General features: G+C 38.5%; 1 protein-coding gene across 13 annotated transcripts in view; it reads right to left on the minus strand.

The window, feature by feature from the left end:
- Window positions 1-22,904, minus strand: part of NUBPL (NUBP iron-sulfur cluster assembly factor, mitochondrial) — a 152,634-nt gene that overhangs the window by 101,550 nt on the left and 28,180 nt on the right. For 10 of the 13 annotated variants that reach the window (XM_075151704.1, XM_075151703.1, XM_075151705.1 and 7 more), the window contains 2 exons: window positions 16,830-16,869; window positions 16,649-16,739 (listed from right to left, as the gene is read on the minus strand). The exons of 2 other annotated variants lie outside the window; for them this stretch is intronic. In XM_075151704.1, coding sequence (XP_075007805.1) covers window positions 16,649-16,739; window positions 16,830-16,869 — 131 coding nt within the window. The remainder of the gene's footprint in view (window positions 1-16,648; window positions 16,740-16,829; window positions 16,870-22,904) is intronic. One more of the 13 variants, XM_075151710.1, reaches the window with a different exon arrangement.

Consider the following 22,904-nt stretch of genomic DNA (forward strand, 5'->3'; position numbering starts at 1 on the left):
ATTTTTAATTAAATTTAGAATTGGAACATATAATCAAGGAGTAGCTTTCTGAAATCTACTATTGCCATTCATTCAACATTATTAAAATGGGACGTATAATCAGGCTGTGATATAAAACACTAATTTGAATGCAAATCCTGTTTATATGCAACAATTTACCAAATCAGGACCACTAGTCCTCATGTTCTCAATCAGTTCTGAGAAGTGTGTCTGTATGCAAATATGGTTGCATACAAGTAAATGAGCTCAGATTAACAGCACATTACATTAAACGAGTTCCCTTTGCAAGCAATAAGCGGACAGTGGTTACAAAAGCCTGCCTTGTAGCATCTGACATCTGTCAGCACCTTTGCATGTACAGAAGTGTTAATATCTTTGCCCCTCTAATATATACAGTGTGTAAAACATTTCGAACCATAGAAATGTAATTGCACTTTCCTTAAGTATAGCATTCATCTTTTTTTAAAAAGGTTTAACTTGACGTTTATTGTTAATTACATTGCTTAAGTGCCATGTGCTTCTGTGTATTTTCCCTTGCTCAGAAACACCATGAATGCTTCCATGTAAATTATTTTAATCAATCACTCTGTTTATGTGACAATTCATAACCAAAATACCAGATACGCATTTTGAGTAAGGGTTCCAAATAGCAAGTTAAACCCAAGGTAGAGCACAGAGCTATAGATGGTGTTTCTGCTGAGGAATGAAGCCTGAGCATCCTCTGTGCATGAGGCAGAAATGACAGAATATTAGCACAGAAGAGGGATTGCTACTTGTGGTTTTGAAGTAATCCTGGTGTTTGGTAAATAACAGAAGATATTATTTATTTGTTCTTATTAAGAGGAATACATGCAGAGTTTCAATCAAGCAGCACTGCAGGTGCAGACTTGGCAGCAGCCAGCCAGGCTCTGAACACCAGTATCAGAAAAGTACTAAGAGCTATACTGCAGGCAGCTTAAGGTCTATTCCTGCCTTAAACCCTCCCCTCCTAACTACTTTGTTGTATATATGGATGAGTTAGTACAGGCAAACAGCTGAACAAAATAAAGGTAAGAAATTCTGTTGTTAACTGAATATGTATATGCATGTAACTGTTCACATATATTTATATCTGTAAGTGCAAGATAAAACCAATATTTAAAAATATTTCCTTGAAGAATTAAAGATTCTGCTTAAACACACACAGACATTGGGAACAAATAAGTAGTTTCATGATGTATGAAAACAGATAATTTAGGAATAGTATAATGAAACATGGCATTTTAATAAAAAAATGTTTTTATTTATTCTCACAAAAATTTGATAAAGAAAGGAGACATTCCCCAGACATAAACCAGAAGATTTTTAGTCCCTACAGAAACTTTCTCTCTGGTCGTGAAATAACTATTTATACCACAGCAGGATATTTCATAGTGCTTAATACAACTCGACACTTTCTGAACAAAGATGACTGCCCCTTTGACTTGTCCTCTGATGCTTAACCAATCTCAAAGACTTGCAATCTAACACCATGAAAAGCAGACGCATTGCAACAGTTCAAATTCACTCTAAGGTATTTCTGAGCAGCCTGTTCTGCTAAGTTCAGAGAGGAATTGTGGTGAAGCCTAAGAACAGTTTGCTCCAAAGATTTCCATAAAGAGAAGGAAATTCTCCTATTCTTTCTCCATATAGATGAAGAGTAACTTCTAGAAGTAAGTGCCTAGGAAGGAAGCCAGAGTCTTGTCCCATTCAACCACCAAAAGAGAAACTGGCCTCCTCTTCCATGATGGCTTTTAATAATGTTAAGAACTGAAGGCAATTGCAGAAGCCTGAAGTTTCTCTCACCTTCACCTATATAACCTACAAAACTAAAAAACTCCCAGAAGATGACAATAAAGAGGTTATTCTCTGTGGGGTGTTCCAGGAGACTGAGGGAAGGCACTCAATACCGGCCTTCTGCTAAACTGCTCTTGCTAAGCCCCGTCAACGCCATGTCAGCCTGAAGGGAAGATGGCACACAGCTGTGGGACAGCCTGGCATGGCCACAAGAGTCCAGGGACAGTCTCTGGGGACGACTGAAAAGGAATACTTTTGTGCATCCCCAGCACGACTGATGGAGACTGTATCAGCACTACTGCGTGTAAGAGACTCTTCCACTAGGTTCGAGTTGTTACTACAAAGAGCCTTCGTGAGCCAAGATTCCCATTTCTCAGGGACTCAAAGCACTTGTTCTCTAAAAGACGACACTTTGAGAAGCAAACTTTTATTACGTAGTCAGTCTTGAGATTGCTCGTTTATCTGCTGCTCTCTACCCTTGACCCACAAACAGTCGGCACTACATAATTTGCAGAAAATTTTCTTCAGAAATGCACCACCCTTTTTCTCCTGTTCTGTGATATAGAACAGTCTGTAGTTTGGCTGCTGAATAATGATGACTGGAAAAGAAATATGGAACTAGGCAAGTTTCTATTCTTATGCCTTTTAGTAATAAAACTAAGCACAAAAGAAAAGTAATGTAAATGTAAACAAACCAGAAGAAACTGGGCTAGCCTCAATTAGCGTCTAATTAAACTAATTAACAGGTTGATGCAGCTACCTTAAGCACATCATCTAAACTATAAATTCTCTTTGAGCTCTCCCTACTAATACACAAAGGCATCAGCATTGTTCAGCTATCAAATCCAAAGTCAACAATACATTTTTAAGGCAGTATTACCAGGACGCAATTTAAGTTCACACAATTTATATATGCTGTCTGATTCATATTTTCCTTACAATAACAACAGAAGGAAATATTACAAGTGTTGGCAACAAATATCAAAAGGGAGAAGCTTATTAAGCCCACTCCCCATACGTATTTTAGCCAATATTTCTGTGATGCTAAATGATGCTAAAAGCTGATATCTAGTTTAAGACTGAATGCTTAAGCTATGCAGTGGAAAGTTATGTCCCTAAATCTCTTCCCAAGTCATTTAACTTCCTTAAACTTCAGTTCATATTCGGGTACAATGAGAAAATTAATAAATTCCTCATTGGGGTACCAACAGACTAACACAGGCATCATTTCATGCCCATCATTGAGACACTGATTTTAAATTAGTGCTTAAAAATCATTAGATTAAAAAGGTCAGAAAATTCTGTTTCTTAAGTACAATGTACAACTCTTTTTTGTACAGAAGGTAGAACTTCTACAGAGGACAGTCTAAGGCCTTCAGAAAAAGGACTACGGAAGAAAATAACATGATAGATGTTATTCAAGCCACTCAATATGCCACTGAAGAAAACCCTGCAATGTTACCGTAAACTATGCAATATAAAAACTGGAATAGAATCAATTAGATGTAGACCACTGAACTGAGGCCAAAAGACAGTAAATCTCAATACAGGACTTGGTTTTTTTGTCTGGTGAGATGTTATCAGATCTGAGTAAGTAGCCTTGAGGTGAAACATTGAATTTTCAATAATGAAATGTTATTTTTTTAAAATAACCTGTTTTTCACAAATATGGACAAAACTCCATCCTCCAAACTTCCTGTACTTAAAATTCACAAACATATCCCCCCCAGTCACTGAATTCAAAATAGTCTACCCTTGCTAATGAAACCAGCATTGGAGAGTCTGCTTGAATTACCTCGGAGCACAACAATCAATACACCCAATGAGAAACAAGACATCACAACAAGGCTGCACAAAATATAGAACCTTTCAATCCCACAGGAAGATTCAAGAGCATGAGAGAGTGTAAAAAAAGAGTGTAAGTGAGAACACGTGCGAGAATAAGCAAAGCAAATCACTGACTCGCTGGGATTCTTGACCATGGGACTGTGACTGTGAAGTTGGTATATGTTCTTATTAAAAGAACTGCCTTTAGGTCAGAAAGGAGCAAGAACAACTGCATATAGGTTGTCCTTACAAAGACTGGAACACAAAGTGCATTAAAGACACAGACAAGATGTAAAAATAAAAATAATTACAATTTTAAAACTGCACACATAACATTCCCACAATTTAAAGATATGCTGAAGGTCTTATTCCTAGAGAAGTAAGAGCATTTACTATGAATTAGACAACAGGCAATAGATTGCCAAAGTAATTGCTGTGCCCACAGATGCATGCTTTTGCATTCACCAGTGCCCTCAGTTATGAATCTGCAACAATAAATTAAAAGTGTTACTTGTATTCTAGACCTAATTAAAATAATTTGCTGAAGGTGCTGATACCATGAATTTCAGGGACATTCAGTGATTACTGCCAAGCAAGGGACAGTCTTCATATTTTCATCTAGATTTTTATTTAGCTCCAATTCTTACTTCATGGTTTTTATACAGAAAAAACTGTTTATATTTAGCAGGAAAAGTGCTTAAAATGAGCACCCACTTTATTTGCATAATAAAAGAGCTGTATTCCAAAGGCATCATTCTGCTGGGGGAACATATTCCTTCTTTTAAAAGATACTGTTGATGGAACAAAACATTGTAAGAGGACAAACAACTATCGCAGCTTCATAAATAGTACAGAAAAGTGGGGTTTTTATTTTGTTGGGGGGGGGGGGGGAACGCAAAACCAGGTGCTAATCTCTGGTACCTTAAGCACAATTACTTTACATTTGTGTCAGTCACTTGGTATGTGAGAAATAATCACTTTCTACAAAGAATACTGGTACAAAAACTGCTGCTGTTCTTGGATATGTGCAGTTACTTTCTGGGAGCAAGAGAGATATGGGAGGACAGTGGGAGTGAAGGATCACCCTGTCAGCTTCCAAAGGTCAGAATGCAAGTTGGATTATTAAAAAAAAAAAAAGCAAACCTCTGTGCAACCAGTTAAACAAATTGATTCAATATCAATTTTATCTTCATAGTTTATTTACTAAGTAAAATTAGTGTGTAATGCTAAGCAATGTATCAATGTGTAGGGGTGGGGAGGTCCCACTTTTGTTTTGATCAAAAAGATGAAAAAGAAATGCTGAAAAATGAAAAGAAAAAAAATGCCTAAAAAAGCAGCTTTGGTGAGCTACGCATTCAGAAGCAATCCTAAAAATTCTCCTAAAGATCTTGACTACTCAGGAAGGGAAATACCAAAATCTCCATTGAGCACCAACCTTCAATCAGAAGCCAATTTGGGATCATTAATTACACCACATTTGTGAGAAAGGAGCAAGTCTTACAGGCCCAATCTAGCAGGCATGCTCTAAACATGCCTGCGGTGTTAACACCGAATCCAAAGCAAAGCTGAGCACTCATGGCCATTGAAAACAAAACAAAGCCTGTGGTTCTGCTGTTAAAATTGCGTCTGTTTAATATCATAATTAGACATATGAGAGAACCTATCCATGAATTGGAAGATGTGAGTTTCAATTTCTCAGGCAGGTGGCATTTACCTGGGCCACTGTACAATCAAGAATGCAAAAGCCATAAAAGCAACCAGACCCTATATAAGGCCAGCAGCTGAGGTATTAATTTGGAAAGCTGAAACTTCCGACTAACTGAATTTCCTGCATAGCACTGGTCAAGCCACCCCTTCACACATCTAGTCCTGGCCCCAGGAATCTTGCATCCCTGGCTGTAGAGCAGAAGGTTTTGACTGCTGTATGTGATTTCAGGGCACTCTCCTGGGTAGCAGGAAATACAGGCTTAAATGCTAAACTGAGAAAGTAACTGAACTTGCAGCTCCCATGTCCTGGCTGAATGGTTATGCCCATGTCCTGGCTGAATGGTTATGGAAACTTCCCAGGCCATTATTAGGAACAGAGAATACATCTGTCAAGTTAAACTGAAAGAAAGGTTTTGGCACCTAATAGAAGATATTAGATTTTGGCTCTAAATCTGAGCTCCACAGGCTAAATTAGGTGCTGAAATCCAGGACAGAGACAGAAAGTGAAACACTACCCATAGGCTTTTCCTAATAGCCCTCTTGCTCAACATCTTCAGTATTGTTCATTTCCAGCCCGTGCACCTACCAACTTTGCCTTACACCATTACTTACCACTTACTCCACACCAAGCTCTAAACTGCAGCATTCTAACATCCTGCACCTATTCTGCTAAGGCAGTGCCAAAGAGTCTGAAGGTACCTCCAGGAGGGCAAAGTAACCTCTCAGTACCACTGGGAATGACAAGTGATGTGTTCTCACCATCCCAGGTAGGCAGTGGCTTCAGCCTAGGCTTTCATTCCTGCAGGCAAGGCACCTACCTCTTAGACACTGCAATGTTCAGCACAGCAATACCCATATCCCTTTCTGCATCTAGCCTACAGCAGCTAGAAAAAAAGAAGAGACTCCTTCATTAGTGGAGAAAAATAGAGAAAGTAGAAGAGCATTAGGTGTCTCCTTTTTTTTGAAAAGTCTCACGTAAATAACGGAAGCTTCATTTAGAAAACAAAACAAATAGTGCCTTCTCTTTTCCTAGTTCCTCTACCACCAGTACTCCAGTTTAGCAAACACTTAAGAACATGCTTAAATCGCCACCTCTTTCCATGAATGAAGCTGGATGCCATTTAGGCACAAGGTTCTCAATTTTGTTGCAGAGAAACCTTAAACCTCAAAACAGTTTCCTTTAAAACCTCAAGGGGAAAAAAGAAAAAAGAAAGAAAAAAGGGAAAAGAAAAAAAAAAATCAGTTCTAGCCCCAGCACGGCCATTTTGAGACACCATGAGCTCTCTACCATTTCTTTCTGTCTAGTCAACAAAGCCAGCAAACAGTTGCATGTTTTGCATTTGTTTTGTTTTATGCAAAGGAGGGCAGACACATGCATACCTGTGTAATCTGTGCGAGAGATGAGACTACTGGAAGCAGAGCAAAGAAAATACTCTCCCAGCCTGTTCCCACAGCAGCAGTAGCTGCACAGTCATAACCATGACAGCTGAGGAACCAGGCCAAGAAATGTTTGCTGTAAATACATTCTCACTATGTTGTTAGGCTTTTTTGTTTTTTGGCCTTTTTTTTTAATCCTCAAAGACAGTTAAAATACATTTACTGCAAACGCTTCCAGTTCAGCAGTAGGTTGCTGGCTAATGTTTTTGTCTTCTTCTGGCTTTCCTAACACTTCTTTCTATGATTGTCAATTCCTTTCAGAGACTATAATCCCATTTCATATCAGCTGCCAACGCAAGCCAATAAAGCTACAGGGATCCATACAGATCCTGCTTCCTTCATTAAGAGAAGAAAGGCAACAGAACAGGTTTTGTAGCTTCAGCTGGAAACAAAAAGAAAGAATCAAGCCCATATGTGTTCAATCATACCCATCCCAAAACATACAGGAGCACTTGAGTCAAAGGGATGTATTGCACTTGGGTGATCATAGGAATACTCTTAACTCCGTAGGGAGTTAAACTCGGGGGCAAAGGGGTGGAAAGAAGGAACCTTCTGTGCTTTTGGCTGCACCTACGTCCCTGAATCTATGTTTAGCTTCTAACCTCCAGGAAGTACAATAGTTTCCCTTAAATATGTACATACTGATTGGGACTGGTTAAGGCAGCTCTCTCTGGAGAGACGGGACCTTTCAAGGTGATCATTAGCATTTGAGCAAATTAGCGATGATTATAAAAATTCCTGTAACAGGCTTTTCTAAACATCAACACCATAACTAAAGCATGGTGTAGAAATTAGTGTCAAGATTTCATTTATTTCAGTGGGCTCTGAATGAGAAGAAATTAGTTTATTCATCCTTCAGTCTTAGAAAAATAAATGTAAGCAAAAATCAATATAAGGATTTTTAAAAACAAATTATTCTATAAGGTATGAGTGAGTCAAAACAGTTTCCTTAATTTCAGCGATAAAATGAGGGATGCCAGTTGACTTTCCTTGCTTTAAATGAAAGCTTATTAAAGGCTTAAGAAAAAAATCTCAAGCATTCAGAGTTATTGTTTACTGTCTCCCAGCTGCAGATGCAGCCTTAGTAGCATATCAAAGTGCAGTTTTAGTACTGCAAAGTTTGGCCGCTATTTATTATTGAGTATTGTTCCTCTTTTCAAAATATCTCAATAGCAGGTCTTGACCTTTCTAAATAGAACAAATATATAATGTCTGGATTTTTTAATTTTTGTACTTCGGATCACAAAAATAAAAACAGAAAAGCATCCCAAGTCCCTAAAGATGCAACTGCTCTTACTGTTCTGAAGAACAGTGATGTCTCAACTTTCTTTTTTTTTCCAAACTGTAAAGTAGCAGACTTTAGCCTGAACTAACAATCTCTGTGCCCACCTCAGGCTAAGATAACTCAAAACAGAAAAATAAAACAGAAGTAGTATTTTTTAATTGCTGAAATGCTGGCAAATTTTTCACTGTAGTGACACCTGGTGAGACTACTGTATTTTAGAATTATGCACTGCAAAGTATAAACACATCTTTGTAGTTTATAATATAAGCACAGCTTTGTTTAGCTCTATGAAACATAAACTGTAAATATCCTGCTACAGACTATCTGCCTCAATTCCTCAATTACTTGCAGACTGGATAGATATATGAGTATTGTGAAACACAAGTAAATTTTGAAATTAGCAAAAATTCTGAAATAGAAGATGTTGCCAAAACACAAAATATAGAAAGAGGAAAACAATATTTATCTGCATTTAGCATATACACTTTAGGTACATCTACTCTGTTGATAAATAGATGAGTATGCATAGACTCTTAAATGCGTATTAAAAGGCAAAAACATGGTAAAATTTGAAAAGAATACTAACAGCTATTCACGTTTCTGACCACCTTTGCTACAATTTCCCATTACAGCATCTCACTCTTTTTCTGTCTTGAAAATTTACTGCCATAATGCAAGTTAAATGCTTTCAATTGTAATCTCTTGATAGAGTGCCCTTCCTAAACCAGAAAGTGTTAAGAATAAAATCCACACTCAAAAAAAAAAAAAAATCTCCTGGCTTCACTGAAACGCTTTTTCTTCACTTGCTCTTTACATTTACAATAAGAATAATTTTCATCATTGACTCACTATTACTATTCTGGGGATCCTTTCAATTCATTCAAAATATAGCTGCAAAAAAATCAGAGCCATCAACTTGTTATTGTCGTCTTCCTCCTGACCCAAAACGTGTCATTCTCTGCTAAATCCCATTTCACTGCTCCCTCTCATCCACCAGTACACTCTCTCACTAATTTTATACTGATGAGAGATAGTTTTTTTCCCACACTAATAATAATTTTATCTTTAAGCACGCCCCCAACGACATTTACCATGTAAGTGATGAAAAACAGCAAAACTGGAACTTTACGCCGATTTGCTCAAGCCACGGATCTGACGGATAAGAAGTTTTTGCTACCCTTAAAATTCAAGTCTTGCACCTATTCTCCTAAGACAGTGCCAAAGAGTATGAAGGTAAATCCAGGAGGGGAAAGTAACCCCTCAGATAGTACCACTGGGAATGACAAGTGATGTGTTTCCACCATCCCAGGCACAAGTGGCTCCAGCCTAGGCTTTAGTTTGACTTTCCATTCCTGCAGGCAGAGCACCTACCGCTTACGCACTGCAACATTCAGCACAGCAATACCTATGTCCCTCTTTACATCCAACCCAGAGCACCTAGAAAGAAAGAAGAGACTCTTTTATAGTAGAAAAGAATAGAAGAGTGGCATTAGGTGTCTACCGTAGTCCATGTTTTGAAATTTTTAATGTAAATAAGTACCACCAGCATTCCTCTTTATCAAACACTTAAAAACATGCTAGCCTTCAAATCCATGTCTCCAGAGTCCATTCCTAAACTCATTCCTGCTTGCCTTTCTTCAACCTTTCTTCCAAAAAATTTGGACGTAAAAGATTTATTCTACATGTGTAACTTCTTATTTTAAGATGTCTTTTGCTGCCATCTTTGAATTTTTCTTTGTCCAATTTAGACTGTAAAATACTCAAGGCTAACACTGATAGCAAGATTTAAAAAAAAAAAAAAAAAAAAAATCAACCTATGGTTCTCCATGCACTACAGAGGATGGCCAGATGCCTTAGATCGAGTTTCATAAAAGGTATGCATCCTAGGCAGTGAACTACTAAAGCTAAAGCAAAAAATTGCCGTAACTCTCCAGCACAACCTTCTTTATGGCATTGCTATTCAATTCTAAGATGCCTGAGAGCACATCAACACACAAGCCTAGAATACTCATTTTTAAACCACTCCTAGATCAAGGTACTTCTATCAAAACAAGAGGTATGACAGGAAAAAAAAATACAGATTTCTTTACTTTTTTTTTATTTCATAGTTCATATTAAGGATGCTCATTCAAGAGATAAGGCTTATTTGGCTTTGACTTTTATGTCTCTGCCTACAGGGATCTGTTCAGCACCTCTAAAGTCTAAAGAGACTGGCCAAATGACTGGAAATGCTACTGAGGAAAGGATGTTCTCAGTCATTACGTTGAAACTTTCTCTTTTGATTGCAAGATTTAATTGTATATTCATTTGAGCAAGAGAGATGAGCTAGCATGACTGTCTAGCTTAGTGATTAGGGCACTCATATTAGACAGACACCTGCATTTCAGTTCACGTTTTGACTGAGTGCTCTAACCAGTGATCTCTGTGAAAGGCAGAACCATTTTCTCCTCTTTGAGCTGTAGGCTTTAATGGAGTTATATACTGATAATCAAACAGGCAGTGGAATGCCCATTTTAGAACCAATCCCAGATTCACAGAACAACTTAGGTTTGAAGGGACCTCAGGAGGTTATCTGTCTGGTTCATCTTGCTGCTCAAAGCAGGACCAACTTAGAGCAGGTTACTCACAGTCTTGCCCAGCTGAGTTCTGAACATCTTCCAAAAGAGAGATTCTAGAATCTCTCCGGGCAACCTGTTCTGACATGTGATTGCTTTCACTGTAAAAAACCCAATCAAACAAACAACACCCCCCCCACCAAATAGTAGCAACTGCATGTAATAATTTACTAACTAATGTATGTCAAACAAAGATAGTATTGAACATCTATAATCTCTACACAGATGGGCCACTTCAGGCAATGATCAAAAACCCACAGCAATATAGCCTCCATAGTCTTTGCTCTCCAAGAATTAAATACTACTACTGTTTCGAAGTTAATCTAATCCCAAATCTTTAAACACAAATTTTTAAGGTTCCATTCACTCCACTTTGCTTTTATGGCAGCTTTTTCACAGAGGTTCTTGAAATATCCCAGACCTCACAACCCACAGTCAGCTCAATACTTCAAAGACAATTTATCTATCTGTCCGCATCTTCCCTATTCCCAGTAACATATGATACTTTACAACTACTTATGTACGGTAATCAAGCATCACAGAATTATGCTACAAAAAAGGTGTATATTCACACATACACACTCTACTATATAAATACTACGACCATTACCTCTGACAAGTGCTGGTTTCGAAGCAGTTCTTCTCTTAGTAGAGGACAGCTTCAGAAGGAAAGTCGCACACAGAACCTCCATCTCTAGCCAAACTTTCAAAATTACGTACAACTGTAATAATCACATAAACTGAGATAAACTGAGTTTTTTTAAAGGACAAGACTGGATCTTCAGACTACAGCTCTATTCAGCTTTGGGTTGAGCTAATAAAATGATCTTCTGCTGAATTTATGGTTTTCAACAGGAATCTACAGGGCATAAAGCCTGTCCATGCTTCAAAGTGCAAGGCCCCATTTCCTTTTGCTCACGTGCAACTTCTCTGCATTGGAAGTTTTATATAATTTACTTCCCTGTATTCTTTCCTTTCCAATTATATCCCTCCCAGTGAAACTTTCTTTTATTTTAATTTTCTTTCAATACTTTTTATAAAACAGAGGCACTAAAGTGGCGCTAAAAGAAGCAACAAGAAAGAGATGGAGGAATTACAATTAGATAATAAGAAGAGTATTTTAGGGACTCATTAGAATTGAGCAACTCCAGGAGAAGCTTTGTTGTCTTTCTGGGAAAATGTATTCATCCTTATCAGGTACATCTAAGGAACCTTTAGAGTTCACAATACACTTAACAGCTGAGGCTCTACTTTATAGCCATACTATACCAAGGATGCTGCCAATGCACAAAATGTTCTTGATACTCTAGAGGAGCATGATAAGGAAGAAATACAAGAGTCTTGCCATGTAAGATCTGACTATCCTGCAAAAACATAGGTTAAAATGTCATGTCAGGGTAAGAAATCCTGTTAAGGATGTTAATCAACCAGAGATCCCTGCCTTGAAAAGAGAGCAGGTTTGTGGACTAGTTCCAAGGGGACTGTTTGCACTTAGCAGAATTGCTGACATCTATAATCCATGTTATGTAGGCAACGCTTTCTTCTAATAGTGACACAACTTTATCTATTGATATGACAAAGATACAAGGAGAACACTACATGCTGAAATATGCATTTGTATTTTACCTGTAGTCCCATTTTTTTATTTGATTTGTCAACTGACTTGCCGCTGCATAGCCAATTTTTTCCTTCTCTGCTGGTATTTCAACTTGATAACACATGTAGAATACGATAGAGAGTTCAAGATCAGAGAAACCAACATCACTATCCTTCGTATTAAAAGTTTTACTGATTACTGCCTAAACAAGAAACCCCCTACCATTTGTATTGCTGCTACGACTACAGCAGCTATTAAATTGGCAGCCAACACAGTGCCACTTCCTCTCCCCCAATCTTCTGACAGAACAATTGCCACAATATACTCCAGGACATATAGCAGCCAGTCATGCTGCTCCTGGATCAGTTCAGGATTGAGCCTGCACCCTTCTAATTGCTCCTTTGCCACTGAATTGTCAAGATGTCCTCCGACAGAAATAAGAATGGGGCTTGAAAACTTACCATACAGACTGTATGGGACAGTGGTGATGACCATTTAAAAGCCTTGTTGCAAAAGCAGTTTAAACAGTGAACAAGTTTTGCTTGCCGTTTTTTTTTTTAATAATCTTTATATTTCTAAGGTTCTTAGACGTCTGCTTGATACTTATTTCAACAGAGCTTTTCAGACACGTTACTGTTAAAGTACAGGCTCTAGGTAACTCTCAAAAAAAATTGTATCTCTACTGTACTTACCCTAAAGGTTAATCAGAAGCCACTCCCACAACAAATACACCAAGATGATGCATTTTGAGGTAGCTTATTTAATTTGAACCAAGTACCACAGCACTGGGTCAAGACACACACAGAGTAAAGGAACAAGTGCTGAATGGGACTATACAAAAGAGTATGCAGCTTCTGAAGTGTATGTTAAGAGAAAACTGAATAGAAAAAGCCTAGTGCTACAGATGACACTGGAGAACTATCAAAACTTCCTTACCTGGGCTTTAATGATATTGTCACAGAATATAACTATCTTTTAAAAAACTCAAGTAAACAAAAAAAAATACTCTCTTCTATCTCACCTACAGGCAAGCAAGATTCAAAGGAAGTATTAACAGAGGTGAAAGAATTTTTACATGAAGACAACTGTGGCAGGGAAACGGGAAGAGTTAAAACTCAGATAAGAGAAAAAGATCACCCTGCAGGGCCTACAGTACATCTAATTATGTGAATGAAGAAGTCACTTCTCAGCCACAACAAAACTTCAGATAATTTCAAGACATGTAAACTAGAGATATATTTAACTGAAAGAGTTATGAATATGTTTATATAGAATCAAATGTTCCATTACGGTTTGTAATTCACTTTTGCTACAGGTAAAAAATAATTTCCTTCTGTATTTCTTGTTCTTTCAATAACTTATCTTCATCCCTTTCCTTCTTTTCTACTGAGCAATACTTTTATTAAAAGTAGGACACATTATAGAATCAATATGCTATATATTTTCATTTATATGCTGATTTGATGCACATACATTAATATATGTAATGTATGTAATATAGTGTAATAAAATGTTAATTCTATTTTGTATTATAAGGCACATTTCCTTTGAACTCTGTTTAAGGAAAATGATACGTTCCAGAAAACTGTCCTTGCTCATGAGACATGGATTACCAGAGAAACACCAAGGACTAATTTTGGTCTTCAGTATTATTACCTGTTATCTACCAGTCTGACATCATACAACACTCAAGAACAAAAGTAGCTTCTCAGACTAGACATGTGGCAAAAGGAGACCCTGGATTTCAAAGGTGATGTTTTATCTGAAAAGCGATGTACATCCTGGCCATACACAAGTAGAAGTGAAAAGAGACAAAAATAAGGTCGGACTCTGGACTGTGCTGAAAAGCCATTCATCCGCCAAAGAAGTAAAACCAAAGAAGGACAAATATACACCTATTGCAAAGAGTGAGGTTACATGCAGTAAGTACGTAAGAAAGTACATAATGTATATATTTAACAAATGTATTTTCCAAAGTAAGAATTCCAGAAATTTAAATAAATTGCAAGTGTAAGAGAAGCATTTAAATACTCATTACAGGCACAGACCAATTATGAGTTAACAAGTTAATAAGTTAACAAGTCCCCATTAATGAAATTGGAAACTAAGCCCTTCAATGGTTTATTGGAGTACTTGAGGCATGATAAACCCTGGAAAACAGATTTCATATGGAAAAAACCAAACAAGCATCCAAAGTTATTTTCAGAGTGAACGCATAGTCTTGATGCTCTTAAAACAAACAAAAAAACCCTCCACCATCTAACAATAAACACCATTATAAAATACCACCAGTGTTTTTAATGCAAAAGACTGGGAATCTCTGTGTTTTCTACCTGGCTGACTTAATTATTTTAAGAACTTAATATTTTACCAGCCTGTCCGAATGCACACAAGCTCCTTACACTTATATTATATTATACTATTATTTATACTATATTATATATACTTATATTATACTATAAATGTAGATTAGGGAGCTTATTAAATGGTTTATATGTAGCTATAGAGGTAAAGCAGCTACTTCTTAAGAACATGGTTTTAGAAATTTAAATACAAGCAGAAGTATTTCACTCTTGCAAGCAACTTTATCCTGTCAAACAAAAGGTAATAACTAAGACCAACCAGAACAGATAAAGAGAAAACAAGGAAAAATTTCAAAGCCCCCAACAGATCACAAAAATATTTCTAATATAAAATGGAATGATAGTATCTTTAAAAACATCATGGCATGCTGTGGTTCTCTCTTGTTTAGGTGTCCAAGGCTATAACACTGTTGGTTCTACAGTTAACCCCTTCTTGAGACTGACTAGTAACTATGTCAGAAGGGAGATTACAGTTTTTAAAAACAAATAGCATGTGTTAGTCTGGAAAATTTATTAGTTATTTTCTAAAAACCACCTGTACATCAGATAGAACCTGTTGGTTCTCCCTGTGATCTGTGAGCCTCTTTCTTCGAAGGAAGAGATGCAAACAACTTTTTCCAGCACAGATTTAAGACTACCTTGGTCATCATGCAGAAGCAAAATGCTTGTGGGAAGAAGAAATTTAGCTGTAAACCCTTTCCCTTTCAGAATTCAGGTTCCACTGTCAGGGAAATCACTGATGCCCCAAAGCATTAATGGACTCTGTCTCGTTCCTGCAGCATGACTGGCCAGCATGTAATTGCTTCGTCGGTTGCTAGGAAGCAATGAGCTCATTACACGGCATCATCCGCACCCTCCACAAGGATGCTGGCACATGCTTCCCATCTGGGGATACTACTGATTGGAGTGCCTGCCAGTCTTCAGTCTCCCAGGGTGGAGTACGCCAATACAGCAGGTGCTAACTTTTGCTCTACCTTCAAGGTTTTAGGCTTTGGTCTTTGTGAGCCTGGCCAATGCAATGCAACACACAATGAGGTCAGAGCAGCCTTCCACAGCTATTGGCATGGATACCCCTTATTTTTAAAGGCCCAATCTAGACAAAGATGTTCTTCCTGAAATTTTGGCAGACACATGGCTTTTCTGACTAGGGTAATGATTGCCACTATTCTAAAGTCTGTGTTAGATGAGAATTCAGTAAAAATGGAAAAAGGCTGAAGGGAAAAAAAAAAAAAATCTTTTTTTTCAGTCATTAAGGGAACACAAGATTTGGAGGCATTTACAGAAGACATACAGAAACCTAGTGATTTCCAAGCTGTATACATTAAATCCCTGGAATGGATCTCAGCCGTGAACAACCTGGGTCACTTCAAAGTCTAAACATGCAACCTTAATGCATTTTTTCAGCTGTTTGTCTCATTAGAACTTCACAGATCTATTCACAATAAGAGGGGGGAAAAAAAAAGTATCTGTCAAGAAACAAAAAAGCCACCCCGCTTCCATATGCCAGGAAATTTATTAACTAACAATCTATCTGCATTACACAGAGATGGTATCTAATGATTTTCATGTACCTGTCATATGTCAAACGCCATCCAAGAATTCTTAGTGCTGGTGAATTAACAAGCACACAAGGGAATACAGCTGTAGATATGCATAGGTACCTATACATTCAAATCTTTAGGCAACTTCAAAATGCCTTTTTTTTTTTAATAACAATTGCATAAAGAAACATAAAAAGGAATGAGAAGAAAGGCAAATTGGGGTGATTCACTCATCAAATGCATGGAAGAACAGCTCTATTTGAATAGAGATAGGTAAACACAAAAGATGTCAATTTTCCCTCTTATCTGAAGTAAGATTAAATTCTTAAGAATTTAAGACCAAGATACAAAAATGCTCACCGCTAATACATGAAATAATGTCATGGACAGTCATGTATCAGTTAAATGCATTTTAAAATAACCGATTAGTTTGAAACACAATTATGTACCTAAGTCCTTACCTGTCTCAACAATTTCTCAACTGCTGACATTACCATGAGCCCTCTCCACACAACTGGGGCAGTCTCTTCTACCAAGAAACCCATAGACATGCTGCAACAACAAAGCAAAAACTTAAGCTTTCCAGCACAATACCAAGTACATCTGTAAAGCAGCTTGATTTAAATTAAAACACATGCTCACCATGCGATTCCATAGTTCTTAAGGGGCCTCATTAGATTTTCTAAAAAAGAAGCAAACAAGATTTTTTTGGGAGGGAGAGTTGATTTTGGGTTTTGTTTTTAGGTTTTTTTAAAGAAACAAGCTTACACAATTTTTTTTCCTTTTAAGAGCAGTTTTCCCTCTCTATTAAAAGCATTTATCAATTTTTCCCCGTCACCCCTTCAATATATGTATACATTTATCTATTCTACCCAAGAACCTGGCCCCACTTTTTCTTAGGTTGTTACATTTTACTGATACCATTCACCATTTGCCAAAATAACAACGCATTTGCCCATAATACAATGTCACTTTGTGCTGCCGAAACCGACTTCATCTATTTGTATGAAATTCCCATGCTGCGAGGCATAAATCCCCTTTTAGGCAGCCTTCTACTTCTGCAATACTTTGCTAAATGCTAAGTCATTTATATCAGAACAAAATCAAAGTCCTACAACACAATGGAATTTTAATTTTTTTTTTAAACTATGCTATCCACTAATCTCATGAATCAGAGGATCGTTCCCATTAACACACCAGTGTTTTGGGGAATTCTTCTCCTTATATTAAGTCTGCTTTGGAACCCCAGAGGAGAGATACCAAATAAAGCCACCCCTAAACTACATGCTGTCAACAGCTCCGGGTAAGAAGTCCTGGATTTCTTCAGACTGGCAAAAGTCTGCAGGACTTCTAAAATTTCTGCAGGAACAAAAGATGCTTATTTGAACATTGCAGAGGTAATGCCCTTGTCATGCTCCATATTCCTTTCCAGTGTCAAGTAAAAAAAAGCCGGGGGGGAATATTGTGATTGTTTTGCTGGCAAAGGGGCAAGCAAGCAAAAAGTAAGCAAAAAAAAAGACTGCATTTAAAACAAAACCTCGCAAAAGCCAAAAACTCCTGTTTATAGTCTCTGCCATCTAAATCCACACCTTATCTCAAAATGGCACACACACACACAAAAGAACAAAAGGAATTTTATTTGGTCTAGCTGGTTTATTTTAAGAGCATGCACTGACAGGAACCAGCAGAAAATAGAAAGAATACTTTAGAGAATAAAAAATATATTATAATACATATTTTGACAGAAACCTTTGATGCGCCCGAAGTAAAATATATATAGTAAAATAAAAACAATGTGAATATAATGCAGTCTATTCAAAGCTGAACTCCAAATTCGGACAAAATAACACCCAAGAGCACACAAGTTAAACATCTAAACTCTACAGACGAAAGCTTTCAAGCAATCAAGTAAGTGGGCATTCAAGCCATATAATTTTGTAGAAAGACGACTGAAAATAAATTGGATGGTTTGGTTTACAAATCAAAAAGAACAAAATAAGAAGCTAAACAAATCACTTGCATGACTATTGCGTTCAGGAATGAGTATGGAACTGCTGTTGGAAAAGAGATGGGCTTGGACTGATGCAACTCTTCTCCACTTGCGCAGCTCTCTTCAGTGTTTAGTAAGGGCTTATTTTGGTGGCATTATACTGTCTAACCGCATTTCTAGGAATCACAGTCTTTCTTCTCCCCCCTGCAGTAAGATAGTTTTGTTATGAAGAGGATGATGACATTTGAACTTCAGCCTAGAGCCATCTCTAGGCACTGCTTTGCTGTTCTTGTAAACAACATACATACCGCCACAAGTTATAATACTGTTAGAAGTCTCAAGAAACGTGACTACATATTTACCTATGAAAGGGTTTTAAAAGAAGAAACAGGAAAAAAAGTACAGCATATATCACTGCAGACTCAAGGCCTGCTTCATTTTTACCATGAAATAGGAACAATTTTAAGAAAAAACGAAAACAAAAAGGGGACGCCAATCCTTGACGGCTCAGCACATGAGGACCAGGAACTGCAGGGTAAGAAGAATGGAAAAGACACATTTATTCTGAGAAAGTTCACCAAAATACTATGCCACTTCTCAGTTCAATCCAAGTGCTCTACAGTATGTCAGTCAAATATCCAGAGGCCAGCTTCTCAACATCCACTACCTGCATAGACCGTTTCTTCTGTATAGAGCCCAGGTAAACATACTAATCTCACAGAACAGACACACCTTCAGAGATCTCCCTCTCCTTCACCTCAGTGGGTAAAATAGAAGAGTTGCTGTGAGTACACAGACACTGACCTACAGAGTAGCCAAACAAGCCTCTCTGTTGTTAAAACATGTGCACTGTTTATTTCTCAATGGTAGAGTTTCATTTTATGAAAACAGGATCTTATTTTCTTTGGTTAACAACAAGGACTATAAACTGCTCCAAGCAGCAAGATTTAATCAAATTTATACAATGCACCAGAAAATTCACAACCTGCTGTATATTCTGGCTATAATGTTCTGCATATTCTCAAAGTAATACAAAATACTGCAGAGCACCCCACTGTTTGCCTACTGCTAAAAAGCATTCTTAAGACTATCTCAAATCTAAAGTGCTTCAGTGGGCTCTGGTAATCATCCTTGTCTCATCAAAAGCAACAGGCATTCCTCCTCCTTCACCCTGGGTCTCATGAAGATTTTCTAAAACATAACATGTAAAGAAGCCTTAGCTTAATGAGATCTCGGTAACATCTCTGATTTCCATTGCTTTCAGAGTAGAGTTAACACTTCCTTCTCTGTTATCAGATGGCTACCATACAGCTCCAAAAATCCAACATACAACACAAGAGATTTCTTAAAATCACAACACACAGCAATACTATGCTACCTACGCTAAGAGGTCAATAAAATACCCTTGTTTACAACTTTTCAGTAAGCTTGATGGCCCTAAATAAAAGGGTGCTGTGTCTTCTCTGCACATACAAAATCAGATCAGTAAGACCAACAGAGCACCAATGAAATGTCAATAAAATGCCTTTTCTGGTAGGTTACAAGTAGGGCACTGGAAAAGGCAGACACATGCAAATTCATGACAGCATTACAGCAGATTGCTGATTAAAAGAGTTCCAGGACTGGTCTGAAGGCTGGATTGTTACTCACGTGGGGAAGAATGATGCTGAAGTCATTAGGATGGATCTTCAGCATTTTGTAATTTTTTTTTTTTTTAAAACTTTTTTCCCCCAGAAAAATCAAGCCTTGCAGACTATCCTGACAAGGTAACTGACTTACTCCATTCTTTTTCTCTAGAAAGCCTGACATAACCGTTCAATGGTGGCCATAGGTTAGTGCAGCACAGAAAGTATGTACAGAGCTTTATTTATGGTTTTGGTTGTGATACAGTTAAATTTCTTTATAGTAGCTTGCATGGGCTATGTTTTGGATTTGTGATGAAAACAGTGATGATAACACAGAGATATTTTAGTTATTGCTGAGCAGTGCTTACTCAGAGTCACGGTCTTTTCTGCTTCTCACCCCACCCCACCAGCGAGTAGGCTGGGGGTGCACAAGAAGCTGGGAGGGGACACAGCCGGGACACTGACCCCAGCTGACCAAAGGGGTATCCCATATGATACCAACAATAAAACCTGGGGAAGAAGAAGGAGGGATACTCGGAGTGATGGCGTTTGTCTTCCCAAGTAACGGTTACGCGTGATGGAGCCCTGCTTTCTTGGAGATGGCTGAACACCTGCCTGCCGATGGGAAGTAGGGAATGAATTCCTTGTTTTGCTTTGCTTGTGTGTGTGGCTTTTGCTTTCCTTATTAAACTGTCTTTATCTCAACCCACGAGTTTTCTCACTTTTACCCTTTGGATTCTCTCCCCCATCCCGCTGCAGGGGGAGTGAGCGAGCAGCTGAGTGGTGCTCAGTTGCCTGCCAGGGTTAAGCCACAAGGAGATATTTCAATTCTTGGCTTAGTTTTCAGAAGAGGTCTGCTGACTGATACATTAGAGCAAGCAAAGGCTTACATTCAGTCTTATCTCAACAGTTAAGTAAAGATCATTATTCCAGAAGATTCTGATGTTATAGTACACTTCCTTAGGAGGCATCATGCTGTTTAAGAAAACAAAGGTAGCTTATAATTATTAAATATTAGTAGATCATGGAACACCCTAGCAGATCTGTTTCGAGCTCACTGACTGAGGAAGCACTAATGCAGAGGATTTGCTCAGAGTTTTCAAGTATCTGAAATAGGGGGTAGGTTGGCTTTTTCTACCATTTCAAAGGCAAAAAAAATTTCCAAACATGAGATGACAACCTTAGAAGCTCAGATTTTCCTCCCTGTTAAAGATTTCCTATTGTACTCAGCTATTTTTGGAACTTGCCACTATAATGGAAAATCAGAGACTTCCTAGAAGGATAACTAATTATTTTACTCAATGTTTGTCTTCAAAAAAATCTTGATAGTTAAAGTCACCTGTCTGTCCTAACTGGATTTTGGTCATCGAACAGGAAAGTGGTGCTTTTAAGTTGTTCTAAGATGGACATCAATAGCTAAATATATCAAAAGATTGCTCGAGGGCAGGAAGGCTCTGCAGAGGGACCTGGACAGGCTGGATCGATGGGCCAAGGCCAACTGTATGAGGTTCAACAGGGCCAAGTGCCGGGTCCTGCACTTCGGCCACAACAACCCCAGGCAACGCTACAGGCTTGGGGAAGAGTGGCTGGAAAGCTGCCCAGAAGAAAAGGACCTGGGGGTGCTGATTGACAGCCAGCTGAACATGAGCCAGCAGTGTGCTCAGGGGGCCAAGGCCAACGGCATCCTGGCCTATATTAGAAATAGTGTGGCCAGCAGGACTAGGGAGGTGATCGTGCCCCTGTACTCGGCACTGGTGAGGCCGCACCTCGAATACTGTGTTCAGTTTTGGGCCCCTCACTACAAGAAGGACATGGAGGTGCTGGAGCGTGTCCAGAGAAGGGCAACGAAGCTGGTGAAGGGCCTGGAGCACAAGTCTTATGAGGAGCGGCTGAGGGAACTGGGGTTGTTTAGACTGGAGAAGAGGAGGCTGAGGGGAGACCTCATCGCGCTCTACAACTACCTGAAAGGAGGTTGTAGCGAGGTGGGTGTTGGTCTCTTCTGCCAAGTAACTAGCGATAGGACAAGAGGAAATGGCCTCAAGTTGCACCAAGGGAGGTTTAGATTGGACATTAGGAGAAATTTCTTTACTGAAAGAGTGGTCAGGCCTTGGAACAGGCTGCCCAGGGAAGTGGTGGAGTCACCATCCCTGGAGGTATTTAAAAGACGTGTAGATGAGGCCCTTAGGGACATGGTGTAGCGGGCATGGTGGTGTTGGGTTGACGGTTGGACACGATGATCTTGGAGGTCTTTTCCAACCTGTATGATTCTATGATTCTATGATTATGGTGTGGTCGTAAATACCTAATTCTAAACAGAATAACTATTTGTTTCTACTATGCTTATAAAAAGTAGAACAACTGTACGATTTTCAAGTTAAAAACATCCTACTGACCTTTGCATGTAGATTTCCAAATGTTTCCAAAGACACTACCAATGCAGAAGTGTTTGCCAGCACAGACACCACTGCAAGCTCTGGGCTATGCTCTGAATGCATCTGTTTCCTGATTCTTAGTTTTTACACAAGCCCCGTCTCCGTAACACCCATGCACCCAAGATGAACATTTTTACCTAACCACATGCTTCTGAGGTGAGGAATTATTATCTCATGTAACAGATGAGGGTGGATTTGGAGACCTATGCTGTGTTCCCCCAAGGTCTGATGTTCTAACAGAGCCATGGCTCCACTTACAGCATCTCACGTTGGAAAGCATGTAATGCACAACTGATAAACATCTAGGAGATCTAAACAGTTTAGGTGCATTGCTGAAGTTACGTATTTTCCCTTGAAACTCCCAAATATATCTGAAAGAATTAAGATTTAAAAAAGCAAACTGAGGCATAAACAGTGTACAACAGAAAAGGTACAGGACATAGGACAGGAAGAGTAACAAAAAGGTTGGGCTTTACTTGTGTAAATATAGATGTCTCCTGCCACTCCGGATGCCTTAGGGAGCTGAGATTTGTACAGGGCTAGCAGATTTGACAGAGGGCATAGGGGAGAGCCGTACCTTCTGAAGAGGCAGCTAGATGCTAGACACTATACTCCAGCGTGTTTAAAGCAGTACTAGTTTCCTAAGCAAAGGCAAGTGAATTCCACCCAC

Source organism: Calonectris borealis, chromosome 5, assembly GCF_964195595.1.
Source record: "Calonectris borealis chromosome 5, bCalBor7.hap1.2, whole genome shotgun sequence".
In the NCBI taxonomy this organism is placed as follows: domain Eukaryota; kingdom Metazoa; phylum Chordata; class Aves; order Procellariiformes; family Procellariidae; genus Calonectris; species Calonectris borealis.